This window comes from Aplysia californica, unplaced genomic scaffold, assembly GCF_000002075.1.
Source record: "Aplysia californica isolate F4 #8 unplaced genomic scaffold, AplCal3.0 scaffold00723, whole genome shotgun sequence".
Lineage (NCBI taxonomy): Eukaryota > Metazoa > Mollusca > Gastropoda > Aplysiida > Aplysiidae > Aplysia > Aplysia californica.
Genome location: NW_004797993.1, coordinates 329,808 through 343,807, shown reverse-complemented (window position 1 = coordinate 343,807; position 14,000 = coordinate 329,808). Strand labels below are relative to the sequence as shown.

At 39.4% G+C, this 14,000-nt stretch overlaps 1 protein-coding gene across 1 annotated transcript in view; it reads right to left on the bottom strand.

Moving 5' to 3' along the window:
- The window catches only part of LOC101847147 (C2 domain-containing protein 5), a gene marked incomplete in the record, with an annotated part of 96,074 nt that overhangs the window by 38,715 nt on the left and 43,359 nt on the right, over positions 1-14,000 (bottom strand). Inside the window, 5 exon segments of the mRNA XM_013088323.2 lie at positions 2,304-2,402; positions 6,296-6,358; positions 7,669-7,743; positions 9,137-9,190; positions 13,736-13,796. Coding sequence (XP_012943777.1) covers positions 2,304-2,402; positions 6,296-6,358; positions 7,669-7,743; positions 9,137-9,190; positions 13,736-13,796 — 352 coding nt within the window.

The window sequence follows — 14,000 nt, the reverse complement described above, 5'->3', positions numbered from 1 at the left end:
ATACGCACACACATGCGTGCACATGCACACACACACACACACACACACACACACACACACACACATATATATATACATCCACGCACATGTGCACGTGTGCACACACACACACACACACATGGATACACACACTTTCTCTCACCTTTTCTTTAATTATCATTTTGAATTTACCCATGTCATTAGCATTTTTTATAACAATTCTTTTAAAACAGTTTGACTTCTTATTAGTTACATTTTATTCTATTTATTTTATCTATTTTTTTCTATTTTGCTTGGCGAATGAACTATTGTCAGTGATGTAAAACATATATAATCATTCACGTCTTCAATCTGTTTGCTGAATGATCTTAATTGTTTCAAGGGGAACGAAAAAGATCCGCAACCAATCACCTCTCTGTAATATCCTACAGATCTACGACAAAATGGAGCACTACGACGTGGATCGAGAGAAGCAGAACTGGGACCTGGCCAAACGGGAAGGCAAGAAGGTCAAGATAAACCACGGCATCGACTTCTCCGAGGAGCACAAACAGAGGATGCAGAAGAACGTTTTCGATCGCCTCCTCAATGGCAACAAAAAGAACACCAAAAACTAGTGGAAGGAATAAAGAGCACATATAGAAGATTAAGAAGAATGTTTTCGATCGTCTCCTCAATTGTAGGAAAAACCCCCCCACCAAAAACTAGTGGGAGGATTAAGGAGCACATATAGAGGATGAAGGGGAACATTTTTGATCGCCTCCTCAATTGCAGCAACAACAAAAAAAACCACCAAAACTTGTGGAATTATGGAGCACATACAGAGGATGAAAAAGAACATTTTCGACCGCTTCTTCAATTGCTGCACCAAAAAAAAACTATCAAAAAGTAGTGGGATCACAGCACTTAAAACTCATAATGGACCAGCCGCATCTCTTAATAATAGTTACAAATATGTTTCAGGGTGTTTTAGAGCTTAATTCTGTGAGCTTTATAACATAAATCATTCTGCTAAAAGGCAAACCATTCTAGATTGTTCAGCACTGTTGTTCGTTCCATGTGACACTGGTGTAGATATCACTAGTATGTGACTACAGCTGTTTCTGATAAAAATGAATTGTATTGATGGAACAAACCAAGCTATAGACAGAAAAAGAATAAGACAAAACCTTTAAATTGTGACAATTGCAATTGTGACTAATGCAGTTGTGCCCTGTACTTTTCAATTCGAGAATTTGCCTCCCGACATACACTGAGTGTAAGCAAGTCACACTGCAATATCTGGAGAGTCAAGACAACAATGACAGAAGGTCGAGAACACAGCAAGCTACAAAGAACACAGAAAAGAAGTAGAAAGAGTACAGTATTCCCTCATTATATCGCAGTTTAAAGATCGCAGGCTCGGAAAATAGCAGTTTTATCCCAACAGAAATAACAAAATCAGGGAAGCCCTATTGACAACACTATTGGTTGAGAAGCCACTGATCATAATTATTAGCAAAGCATCGCAATCATGACAAGATCAGATAACTACAAAATTTCGATTTTACTTTTCTTGCAAAATGTATTCTACAAAGCATGTTTCAAATGCCGGTTAAAAAATTATATCCAAATAAAAAACCCAAAAGGGGTCTATTTTAACAATTTGAAAATCGGATGGCTCTAAGCCGTCCTTTTAATAAATCTGTCTTTTTCTTCTCCTGAAAAATTTACCCGAAGTCCCTTATTCCATCTTGTTACGACAGTGACAAAATATATATATACAAATGTTTCATTTTTTTTACACTGTGGTGTCTCATGCTCCAAGTGTACACAGCCTGTGTAAGAGAATGGCAGAGGTTAATGAGAGTAAGGGGAGGGTTCATGATGGCGTAAATTACTAAATGAATAGACTGTTTCTACTTCACTGATTTTCTCCTGTTGTGTGAGGTTCTGGAACGTAACCTCTGTGACATTTGAGGAAGTATTGTATACCACAATACAGAATCTGCCCACTCATCACCCACTCATACTGTGCAAACACACATGCCCACCCAGCGATGGAGATTAATCAATACCTCAGAATTACAAAGTTTTATCTGCCATTTTTAGCTGTTTTGAGTAACTAAGACAACGAGGTCAGATACCAAATGTTCTATCTGCCCTATCAATATCATAAAATTATTGGAAAGTGTTATCAAGATATTCACAGAATTGCATTCGAAAAAGCTTGACATGTTGTGAAATGCGAAATTTTTAAAGTCAAATTTCTCAAGACCAAGCACTGAGCAGATAGACCTTTGTGTAATTCTAAGGTAGCGAAATGCCCAAGAGCATCAGCTCACCACAATCTCACTGGTCAGTCGGTCTCTGTGGATGTGAACGGTCCGGTTGATTCTTCTCTGCAACATGATCATGTCCTGACTCTCTGCCGCCGTCGCCACCTGCAAAACGCCAGTGAGGCCCATTAGAGAGAGAGAGAGAGAGAGAGAGAGAGAGAGAGAGAGAGAGAGAGAGAGAGAGAGAGAGAGAGAGAGAGAGAGAGAGAGAGGGAGAGAGAGATAGAGAGAGTGAGAGAGAGAGAGAGAAAGAGAGAGTGAGAGAGAGAGAGGGAGAGAGAGATAGAGAGAGAGAAAGAGAGAGTGAGAGAGAGAGAGACAGAGACAGAGAGGGAAAGAAAGACAGAGAGAAAAAGAGAGAGTGGCAGAGAGAGAGAGAGAGAGAGACAGGTAGGAAGAGAGAAAGAAAGAAAGTGATAGAGAGAGAGAGACAGAGAGAGACACAGAGAGAGAGAGAGAGGGGGGGGGGCGCAAGCAGATTGAGTTCAGAGTGTTTCTTTTGGTAAGTGTTTTAAGGCGCTCGCAACTGCATAAGGTCATATGAGCCCGCTGGACACAATAAACATTTTCAATGGTAGGAAATTTTGAATTTTGCCCGGGTGGCGGCCGAAGCCAACTCTTATCGATTTTAGACCACCAAGGGATTTTTAACGTGCGCAACTTGCACACGAGACCTGAAATTTTACACCCTTGTCTGAGAAGTCTAGGTGTAGATCTTTCCTACCAGAAGATCAGGGGTGTGGCTGAAAGACAGCAGTGAAGTAAGGAGCCAAGGAGTAGCAGTAGAAAGGCTGCAGAAAGAGTCAGGAGCCCAGAGGAGGGGGCAAAGGAGGTGAGGGGGTGGGGGTAGAAAGTGAAGACGAAAGCAGACGACAGAACATTTCTAGAGAGCAGGAAAGAAGGTGAAAGGAGGCAATTTTAGAGAAAAAAAAATTTCCGCTCACTACCCGGATTCGAACCCAGGACCTTTGAATGAGAGGCGAACATCTTAACCTCTAGGCTACGAGAGCCCCTGTTCAGAGTGTCTGTGTTTGAGCCTGTGAGTATATGTGAGTGTGAGTGTGAGTGTGTGTGTGTGTATGTGGGAGAGAGAGACAGAGATAACGACCGAAGAGAGAGGGGGGGGAGAGGGAGAGAGACAGAGAGAGAAAGAGAGAGAGAGAAAGAACAAGAGAGAGAGAGAGAGAAAGGGAGAGAGAGAGAGAGAAAGGGGGAGAGATGGAGAGAGAGAGAGAGAGAGAGAGAGAGAGAGAGAGAGAGAGAGAGAGAGAGGGGGGGAGAGAGCCCAGGTTGGCCTAAACAGGCAGGTTCTAAACGATTTGGAACGTCAAGGGGAGTGTGAAACATCTACATCATCTACTTGCCAACCTGGGTAAGATTTGGTCACTGGTGGGTGGCAGAGATCACCCGCATAGAGAAAGGTATTATCTAGTGCTCCGCTTGGAAAAAATCCCCTTGTAAAGGAGGCAAAAGTGGGCGCTGGTTATAAAATGTACGGAAGTGAAGGTGATTAATCTGACAGCATAGTCATAATTAAGGCAAAAACCCGCAACTTCAGCATCTCAAAGCGGGAAATTAACCTTTTTCATAACAAAATAGCATATAACGAAAAAAACCATGAAACTAATTAATAATTTCAACAGTGCTTTTAAAGAAATAGTTGTGAATCCTCTATGGGGCGTTGCCATAAACTGGAATTTGTGAGAGTATCAATTTAAGAGCTTGCCAACTGTTTACATTTTTATTTAACTTTTCGCTGATTACCTTTGTCTGACTTCCAATCCAACTATTATTACAATAAACCACCAGCTAAACGTACACGAAGTTACGACACTAATAGCTCACTACTTCCAGTTTGTGATAACACCCGTTTTTCCATTGAACCCATCATTTTTAGAAATTTTAATGGAAGCACAAATATGTATAAAAATACAGGGAAAAATAGGGGGGGGGTGCAATCAATTCTTTTTATTCTTGGATATAAAATTTGAGTCAGTAGGTGGCGTGTACATGTTCTCATAGAAAGATAAGCAATATCAGAGGGAGCAGGTTTTTAGACCAAGCATGGACAAAAACCTGCCCCCACTGATACTGCTTATCCGCCCACAGACCAGATCATGCCCACTAGTAATTTTAATCCAGCCTACGAGTTGACCTATAAGATTAATAATGAATGTGGACCGCTGTTAGTTGATTTTTTAATAAAACAATAGATCTAATAGTTTTATCTCATGAGATGGCCTTGAGTGACATATGCTGTTGTGGCAGTTTTAGTCTCACTTATGAGAGCTTGGGTAATTCAAGCAATTTCACCTAATCTTCTCCTGCTCTGACCAGTGAGATATTCGAAATTGCTTAATCTGGCCCATGACTTGGACACCTTTGGCCATGCCTGTTTTAGATAAACAGCCAACACTGTGGAATGTTCTTGAGCAAGACACCAACCCTCACTTTAACAAAGTCTCAATACAGGAGTCATTATCAACGATGGCATGCACATGTCTGAAATATGAAAACGGTTAAGCGATTGCTTAAAACTCAATTTTTAAAAGTCTTAGATGAGGTGTGCTAGCATGCACCTATGTGTCTTGTTTCCACTGCTGTCCTTATATGTGTATAAATGTAATAAAGGGGGCTTGTGGGACCGGTCTAGAGCCTCGGGGACTGATTTTCACTCATTCTGAGCATTTTTTACTTTTGGTATTTTCCAATCCCCCATCCAGTCTAGATTTTATTGACACTAGTCGCTGAGTGAGTGACATTAACAGAATTCAATTTTACTGGGTTCTACGTTGTGTACTAACATTTTCAATGTTTAACCTTGTCTTTCTTAAAACACATTTTTTCACCACTTTTGCTTGCATATGTCATTTTTTTTCTCCATTTTTAAATTTTCCAACACAGAGACTTGAAATTTGGCATGTAGTTAGAAAATCAGTTTATACTTGTAGTGGGCTGGTTAGTTTTTCAAATTTTTGCTTGGGAACTGTTTTTTTACAATTTTTTTCATGCCAAAAATATCTTTTTTAAAGATCAAATTCAATATTCCCACTTTTGAGAACAAATTTGGATACTTTCCAAGTATATTATCAAAAATCAAAATAGCCAGCTGCAAGCATCTATTTATTTGTGACATTTTTCAAGTTACAGAATTCTAAAAAGCTAAAAACTGTAGGAATGGTGGAGAAAAAAAAACTATCTATCCAATTTTCAAGATGACCACCGTTTCCATGTCAACGGCTTACGTAATCGAGTGTGTCAACAGTTGAACATGAATCTTTTGTCTCATACCGAGTGCCTGTGACAAAAGTTGTTTCAGTTTGTCTTTAGTTTAAAATGTTGTAGCGTAAGTATCAGTTTAATGTATGGCTTAGAAAGTTCTTCCACATGTCACTGAACTAGTTTTCTAGAGCATATGAAATGTTTTTTCTTGTGCGAGAGAGGTTTATTTTCAGGAATCATGTCATCGATGTAAAGCATTCATAGCTTATACTCGTATGGATTAGAGTGTTATTTAAATGCAATCTCATATGATTATTATTATTAAAGAAACCTTTTTTACTGTTCATACTATTACTGCTAATATGTCATCCATGAATCAAGGGAAAATAAATCTCCCTCGAAACATCCACGAAGCTGTCTTTTTCTTGTTTGCTTCAAATCTTTTGTTTTCTCTTTTTTTTTACTGTTTTTTTGTTGTGCTTTCTTTCTTTCTTTTTAATCTGTTATCCTTTCTTCTTTCCATCTTACTTGTTGGTCTTTTTATCTTTCTTTCAGATGTCCTTTTCTCTCTTTTTCCTTTCTACTGTCCCTTTTTGCCCTTCCAGTTCTGCAGTTTATTCCATCTTCTTTCCCTTTTGATGTCCTCTCATCTTTCTCTTCATTAAGTAGACTATTCTTATTTCTTCTTTTTAAAAAAAATGATTTAGTAGCTGTTTTTGCTTTCTGTTAAAACTTATGTTTAAAAAACAGCCACAGAAAGTACCATATCTACATACCTCTGAAGAGATCTTCGGTTGAGGCGGGGCAGGGAGGGGTCCAATGTAGACCCCTGTCGCTGTCTATGGATGACAAAAGAAAACAAAAATGAACGCTGTCCACTCACTTATTTTTTTTTAGGTAGACAAAAAATAACAAACAAATCCATAACAATTTTTAAAATTACATTAAAAGTTGCACACCATATATGGAACTGAACGCATTTTGATTGGATATATTTTAAGAAAGTCACAATGAAAAAACTTAAGTCATCAAAAGTTTGAGAAAAAAAATTATAGAAATGAAATTTAACAGTTCGAAAACAGCTCTTTCACATCAACACACATAACCACATAAAACAATTTTTAAAAACAAACCTAACCCCCCCCCCCCCCCCCCAACCCCAATGCAACAACAAAATCAGTCAAAACAAATCTCTCACTGAACTTCATCATGAATACATAGACTTAGACGGGAAGACGAGTTTCTCTCACCCATCATGTATGCCACAAGGGAGACGAAACTACCTAAATGAGCTAAATGGTGTCGACGGTTTGTTTGTTTGTTTGAGTGAAAAGAAGAACTTCTACACAATAATGTTCATTTAGTGCTGGGAAAAAGGTAAGACAGGCAGACAGAAACAACAGAGGGAAAGTGAAGAAGTAAGACCTTCCAGTGCCGCCCTCCAACCACCGGCAGTGTTGATGGGGGTGTAAAACATGTACAATTACATAAATACAAGCTTGTGCATGCTGCCATACACCCTCCCAGGCAATCAGACTATGTCCCTACCACATCTCCTCCCCCCCCCCCTCCCCTCCACACACACACACGCACGCACGCACACGCACGCACGCACGCACACACACACACACACACACACACACACACACACACACACATCTCTTTCTACCCCCAACTGCCATACTGTTCTTCTGCAAAGGACTCAACAACCCAACTGAAAGACACAGATAACTGATAAAAATCCTCCCTACATGGAAATCAGACTCAAGTCCTATGTGTAGAGTGGCAAAACCCCAAACAACTACACCACAGACACCAGTCTAATAACCGTAAAGCCACGAAACTTAACATCATGATGTAAAACAGATTTTTGCTATTATTTTGTGACACAAATATTGCTATGGCAAATGCCTTGATTTGATAGTCTAAAAAAAAAATTAACATGCAAGGCCTGATACTTTCATTTTTGTGGTGTTCTAAGGCTAAACTAGAACCAGGCTTCAGACCATCTCAAACTTAATTTTCGTTCAGCCACAGAACGCCCGCACATACAAAAGTTTCAGGCCTAGTACGTAAATGTGTTTGGCACAGTGAAATTGAGGTATTGTGCTAGAGCAAATGTCACACATAAAGAAAACATATAACGTACCGCAACAGCGATCAGCATATTATCTCCCAAACAAATCTGGATCTTCAAGCCAAATAGGCAATTCAGGCCACGGATCTGAGAAAATAAATGTTTTTTTTTAGTTTAGTTTCACTAAGAGTTTAACGGCATTTGCAAAACATTTACGTCATATAAATGCCAAAGATTAGAGGAGTTACTAGAGAGTAAAATACAAAAAAAAAAAAGAAGCAGGAGAGATAAGGACAATTGATGTTTGATAGAAAAGAAGGAACAAACCACACAAAAACACCCTCCAAAATAGTAAAAAAAAGTCAAGATAAAAACAAGGTGAATAACCTCAGTAACCTACGACACTGAACATCAGAGTTACTGATGGAAACATATTACAGATACTCCTAGTCAGTGCCAGAGAATGAGACCCAAAAAAATTAAAGCGCAACAAAAGGAACAACAAATTTATAGCAGAAAATAAGACACATTTCAATGAAACATGGAACATATCTCAATGCATTGCAATCCAAAAAGACCTAAAAAGGAGGAGGAAATAAACATTTAACAGATGTAGGACCCAAAAAAGGGTCTGAAACAGATGCACATGTTCATTTTATATAAAATCACTCACAAATAGCTAATAGTTAGAAAATAATGGAGGTATTTGCATAAAAATTATTAAGTCAAAGTCCAAAATAAATTCCTGATGCTGCTCATACAAATAAGTTCACTAATATAGCGACATGGATGTTCCAGACCAATTTTATTTTGCAAAAGTAAAAGAAAAGTACATTGATACGCTATGGTCATTTGGTGAAAGGAAAAAAGCAAGACAGGCAGACTACAACATGGAAAGAACAATGAAAAAATATGACCTCCCGGTAGCACCTTCCAACTACACATTGCGAACAAAATATTTGCTCTAGTCTATCCTGAAGACAGACTGCTACTTTTCACTCGACAAACTTGTTAATTATTTTTGCATCTAGATGGGAAATAACTTTATCAAAAGAAACCAGATGCATCAGACACCAGGGTAGACTAGGGGATTTACTCCAATCTTAAAAATCATAATTCACACCTATGTCCTTTATCCAAAGGTGAAAATACTATCATGACCAGCATTTTATTGCCGTTGTTTGCGTTAGAATAAGCACATGATAGCATAGAAGAGACATCCCATTTATGTGTAATGCCTGTACAGTCGAAAATTGTCCATGATGGCCACTTACTGAGAAGAAAAGAGATTGCCTTAGACAGGTCAACAGCTGGGACAGTGTTGTTATAATATTTTTAAAAATGCAAAGGGGAAAGTGTGAAGTGGCTGTTTGCAAAGGTGATTGTCTTGAACAGGTGTCCATTAGAGTAGATACAACTGTTATTTAGTCTTGTTGCAATCTCCTGCGAGAGTGGCATAGTGCGTGGGTCAAATGTTTAACCACACCAAAAACAAAGCATGTCACGAATAATGAGAGTGCACATTTGATGCCAAACACACCTTGAGCTTGTTGATCAGCTGGTTGTGGACTTCGTACTCCACGAAAGGAAGACTCTGAAATAAAAATGTTAAAATACCATAGAAAGGTAATTCTCAGTTTGTTTTTCTTCTTATCTGAAACATCAAACTTTGTTTCTCCAGCAATGAATAATGTTCAGAATGCAAAGATTAATTAAGTTATTTACTAAAATCTCAAGCTATGAAAGATCAAAAAAGCATAATATTGCCAGCCCTGGTTACTGCTAGGTTTTGCCAATGAATTAAAAGTATAAACTTACTATTTGCCCCTTTAACCACCATCCACCAACTGCCTGAGTTGAAAAGGACTGTATGTATTACCTGTATTACCTGTACTGGGCAACAACGTCATTGCACACCGGACAGGTCTATAAGTGCTCAGTTCCCTCCACCACCAAAGCCCGCAAGGTACCCGTACTGATTGTTCCGGTGGCTGTCTGACTATGGTGACATCTTTCCTTTCCAGATAATCGTTCCTTTCTTCCTTCTCCCCTCTTTATCCCCATTTCCCGAATCCTACTGATTACGTGGTGTTCTGCTGTCTCCCTGTCTTCCTCATTCCGCAACTTTCCTCCAGGGTCTTCAACACCAAAGGAGAAGTGTTGAAGACTGCATGTATAAACATACTATTTGCCCTGTTAAACCATCATCCACCAACTTCTCATGTTGTCTTCACCCCCTGACCCTAGGGTAGGTAGAATAAAACACTTAGTCTTCTTGGATAAGGACTAACAAATTGAAATGTCCTGTGAGGAAGTTTCGCACTTTAAAGATCATTTGGCAGTTCAAAATTCCAAAACAGGTGTACTTAACAAATTCCCATCCACTGAGCAATTCTAAAAGAAATTTCTGAAATGAACCAAACGTGAATCCCTAAATTTTCCAAACAAAGCTGATCACACAAAATAGAAATACAGTGACAGCATACAGGGAGGTTCTCCAATTGGAGGACGATAAAAATGATTTTGTTTTATTTCCAAAGACAATTTGCTATCCTTACAGTGTTTGTGCTGTGCTGGTTACATATTTCAAGTCCTGTGCTTTTGTAAGATGTGCAGACCTGCCAACCAGGGGCAGCTAGTCTATAGAGCCCGGTCATGCACTGCCGCCCAAAAATGTTAAAGCGCACAACACCCACAAAGAGACAATAAAAGAACCTTTACCTTCCACCATCCAATCAGTATTCTGTACAAGTTCCTCGCCAGAGCTTATTCATTCATTACAACATCTACAACATCTACTATACCATACCAAGTTCTTGTGCTTCTCCCAAGTAAAAAACATCATGTTCAGTGATGTAATCTATCTCGGAAAATGCTCTATGGGCCGATCCAAACAATGATGACGTTTTGACCGAGTTCCTTAGTTCATAAATATAAATAAGGCGACACAATCTCAATGTGCACCAGCCGAACAAAGCCCATAGAGGCAGTCTAAAAATATTGCGTCCTCAGACCAGTTCACGATAGCCTATATAATTCAATGCCCGTATTATGATAGCTTTGGAGCAATCCGTCGGAGTGCTCAAAGTGATGTGCGATTGGTCCATTGTCTTGCCATTTATATCTCTAGCCCCATCTCTGTAACCCTGAACTTGAGCGAGGTCAGTATGACGTAATTAGGTCATTGTGTTAGAAGTTGGAATGGTGTAGGCCTAGTGGTGAAAGTTTTATTACTCGAGTGTGTATTCCAATGCAGGATGAATGAAGTTGATAGCAAATAAAATCAGTTCACCAAACAAAGTAACAAGAAGAGAGTGAAAGAAATAGATCCTCACCAACCCAAAGATATCAAAATAATACTTTACCAACAAAAAGTGGTGTGGCTTACAGCCAGCTTTAGCAAATACAGTCGAACCTGCCCTGACGGCCACCTCTATAAGACGGCCACCTGTACAAACGGTCACTTTCCATTTCCCCCCTTGCGTTTTTTCTATATAATTTAACTGTGTAAAACGGGCACCTGTCCAACGCGGCCGCAGCCACCATAATTTAACACACAACCCCTATCATACTAAGCAATAATGCCTGTCTAAGACGGTCACCTTAGTGACTCCTTTACGTTTTGTCATAAATTGTGCATTGGCCCGCTGGCGTTGTGGGCGAGCCGTCATAATTCAATCACCTGTCGTTGTTGTTAGGTAGTCCCTCCAACCGATCATGTTGCGTAGGCCCCTCCCACTGTTGACAATAGAGCCTACCAATTTTCAGCTGCTGGTGAAGTAAGTGTGTAATCCCTCATAACCCATAAGCTCCGCCCAGAACTCATACACAAATCATAAGTGAGATGAGTGGTCACTGTTTACCCAGTCAGTAACGAAGTAACAAAGGACGTCAACATGAACTTGTTACAGAAGTGTCCCTCGTTCTCCGAGTGGTGGCGACCCATGTGTTTGTTTTAATATGGCACTCGGTCTTCCTTGTCTGAGACATTTCGTTTTATTGCCACCCTTGTGCAAAATCAGCGACAAAATTAAAATTACAAACGAAATACAAACCAACAACAACAACACCAACAAAGACATCATAGTGGGGCTACTTTCGATTGGGGCCTCAAATGGGAATGGTTCGTTTTCTTTATCTTGATCAGTCCTGCATAAGACGGCCACCTGTTTTATACGGCCACTTTTCTCCTTGACAATGGGTGGCCGTCTTACACAGGTTTGACTGTACTCATTGTAGGCCTGCTGTTTCTCCTGTCTGCTTTTTGGAACAGACGACTCCAAGTAATAGTCTATGACAGGTTTTACTGATCTTGTAAATGTGAAACAACGAATTAAAGTCACGAGTCATCAAGAGCGCACGTAAACAATGCCGTTAAGCATCATACTTTCGGTCAAGTAGACATAGCAGCATAGCTAGTCGTTGGTCATCACATTGCAACGTCTCACAATAAGGAACTAGTGAGAAAGAACAGGCACGAATTGTGTAAGGTTATCGAGTTATTTTGTTCTGTGAAATTCACGAACTCGCCCTTTGCAGTCATGAAAAGGGTGATTTGTCGGGGAACAGAGGTATTTTTCGCTAACGCTATGCAGTCTCTTTGACATTTTTTACCCACTCTACAAAATGCATCGGCGTTCTCAGACGCGTTTGTCACAGGAATATTCCAAGGCCGTCTGGAACAAAGTGGAATTTAAAGTTTCGACTAATTAGCAGTCTTCATTTGGAAAAGAGAGATCCACCTTTGTCTTGAAGAAATTCAGTCTGAGCAGTGGGACGATAATTCCATCCATGATGGTATCCTGAATGTATAAAAGAGCGAAACATTTCTCTTCTTTTTGCACTTTTTCAACAAAACGTTCACGGACGTTGGCACTGTTTATGGGATCCTCTAACACAGAAGCACAACGCCAATAGCAACCTAACAAGCTCTAGACACGTTTAAAGTAGCCGTCGATGAAATTAGAAACAGTATACGTGTTCTATCAACAAAACAGACCACAGAAAACATACTTCCAAGAGACGTAGACATTACAACACCAACCAAATTTTGGAAAGCAGGCCTGTGACATAGGTCTAATAGTTTCTCAAATTGTTCACAGTTTCTTGAAGCAAAATAAATTCAACGCACTATCAATCTTCAACTCCTCCGAATTCCGGGACTACCAAAAGTCGTTTCCTACAGTTCTTTTAGGATCATTTACAAAAATATTACTGTATTGCATAAAATCAAGTTACAAACAGAATTATAAGTATTACATTGCAATGAAATATTTAAGTCTGCTCAAGGTCATACAATCCAGGGCCTTTATTCAACTCTGAAGGACTACAAACTCGACACAACATTAAGAGAAGCATGCAAAATCCTAGAAATCGCACTGACGTTTATGTCGATCCACAAGGACATCATTAACAGCATGCTCAACTTCGTCAACAGAATAATGGACACTTTTGCTGCAGCAAAAGAACGCAGCAAAAGAACGAAAGGTAGACTTCTTCTTCAAATAGATTTTCTCAAAACAGGTAGGATGAAGAAAACATCTCATTTACCATGCCCTTAACTATCTTCAACCTGCTTTAACCTAATTGTGCGCGCCCACTTTTAAGACCCACGAGCCGCCCCTGCTGCCAACCACTCCATGGCCAAAAATAGGAGTTTTCCTCAGAATCCTCCCTAGAAATCAGAGTTTGAGGAAAAAAATCGGAATCTCCAGAACCCTAGGAGATTCAGATTACATTACGAACCAACCGTGGCAAATATACATTCATTGCAATGTGTATTTTCACGTCATTTACAATAAGTCGTACAAATATTCCAAATGAACCTGTGTATTTTCACATCATTTGAAATAAGTTGTGTACGACCACTGGAAACAGAAATTTTAAAAAGATAAATAAAAGCAAAACTTTATGCAAATCTGATCACTGGTCTCCTATAAGCAAAAAAAAACAATTTTTTAATCAGAGGGTTCCAAGCTTATCTGAGTACTTGGAAAGTCTGGATATGGCTACAAAAAGCTCTCTCTGAGAATTTCATTCAGTGTGAAAAAGGGCAAGTTAATCCACGTGCTCAGACCCGCTGGGTTAAATTAGACATCAATTTCTCTGTGTGTATTTGTAAAGAAAAAAGCATACTTACGTCACTGACTTCTCTGGCCGACTGTTCTGATGTTTTGGTCTTGCTCTTAGGGCGACATATTCTAAAAACAAAGAAAAAAAATGTTTACCATTACTTATCAATCTCGTTCACTGTAGGAGCTTTGACTCATAAATCTGATGTAAACATAATTTAATTCCCTTCTGCTCGTAAGTGCCTTAAAACAAGAGTCTATCCAAGTTTTGAAAGTGAGGAGAGGTACAGACAATAAAAGATCACTTCTGGTTTGTTTGCAACTCCCTGCCAA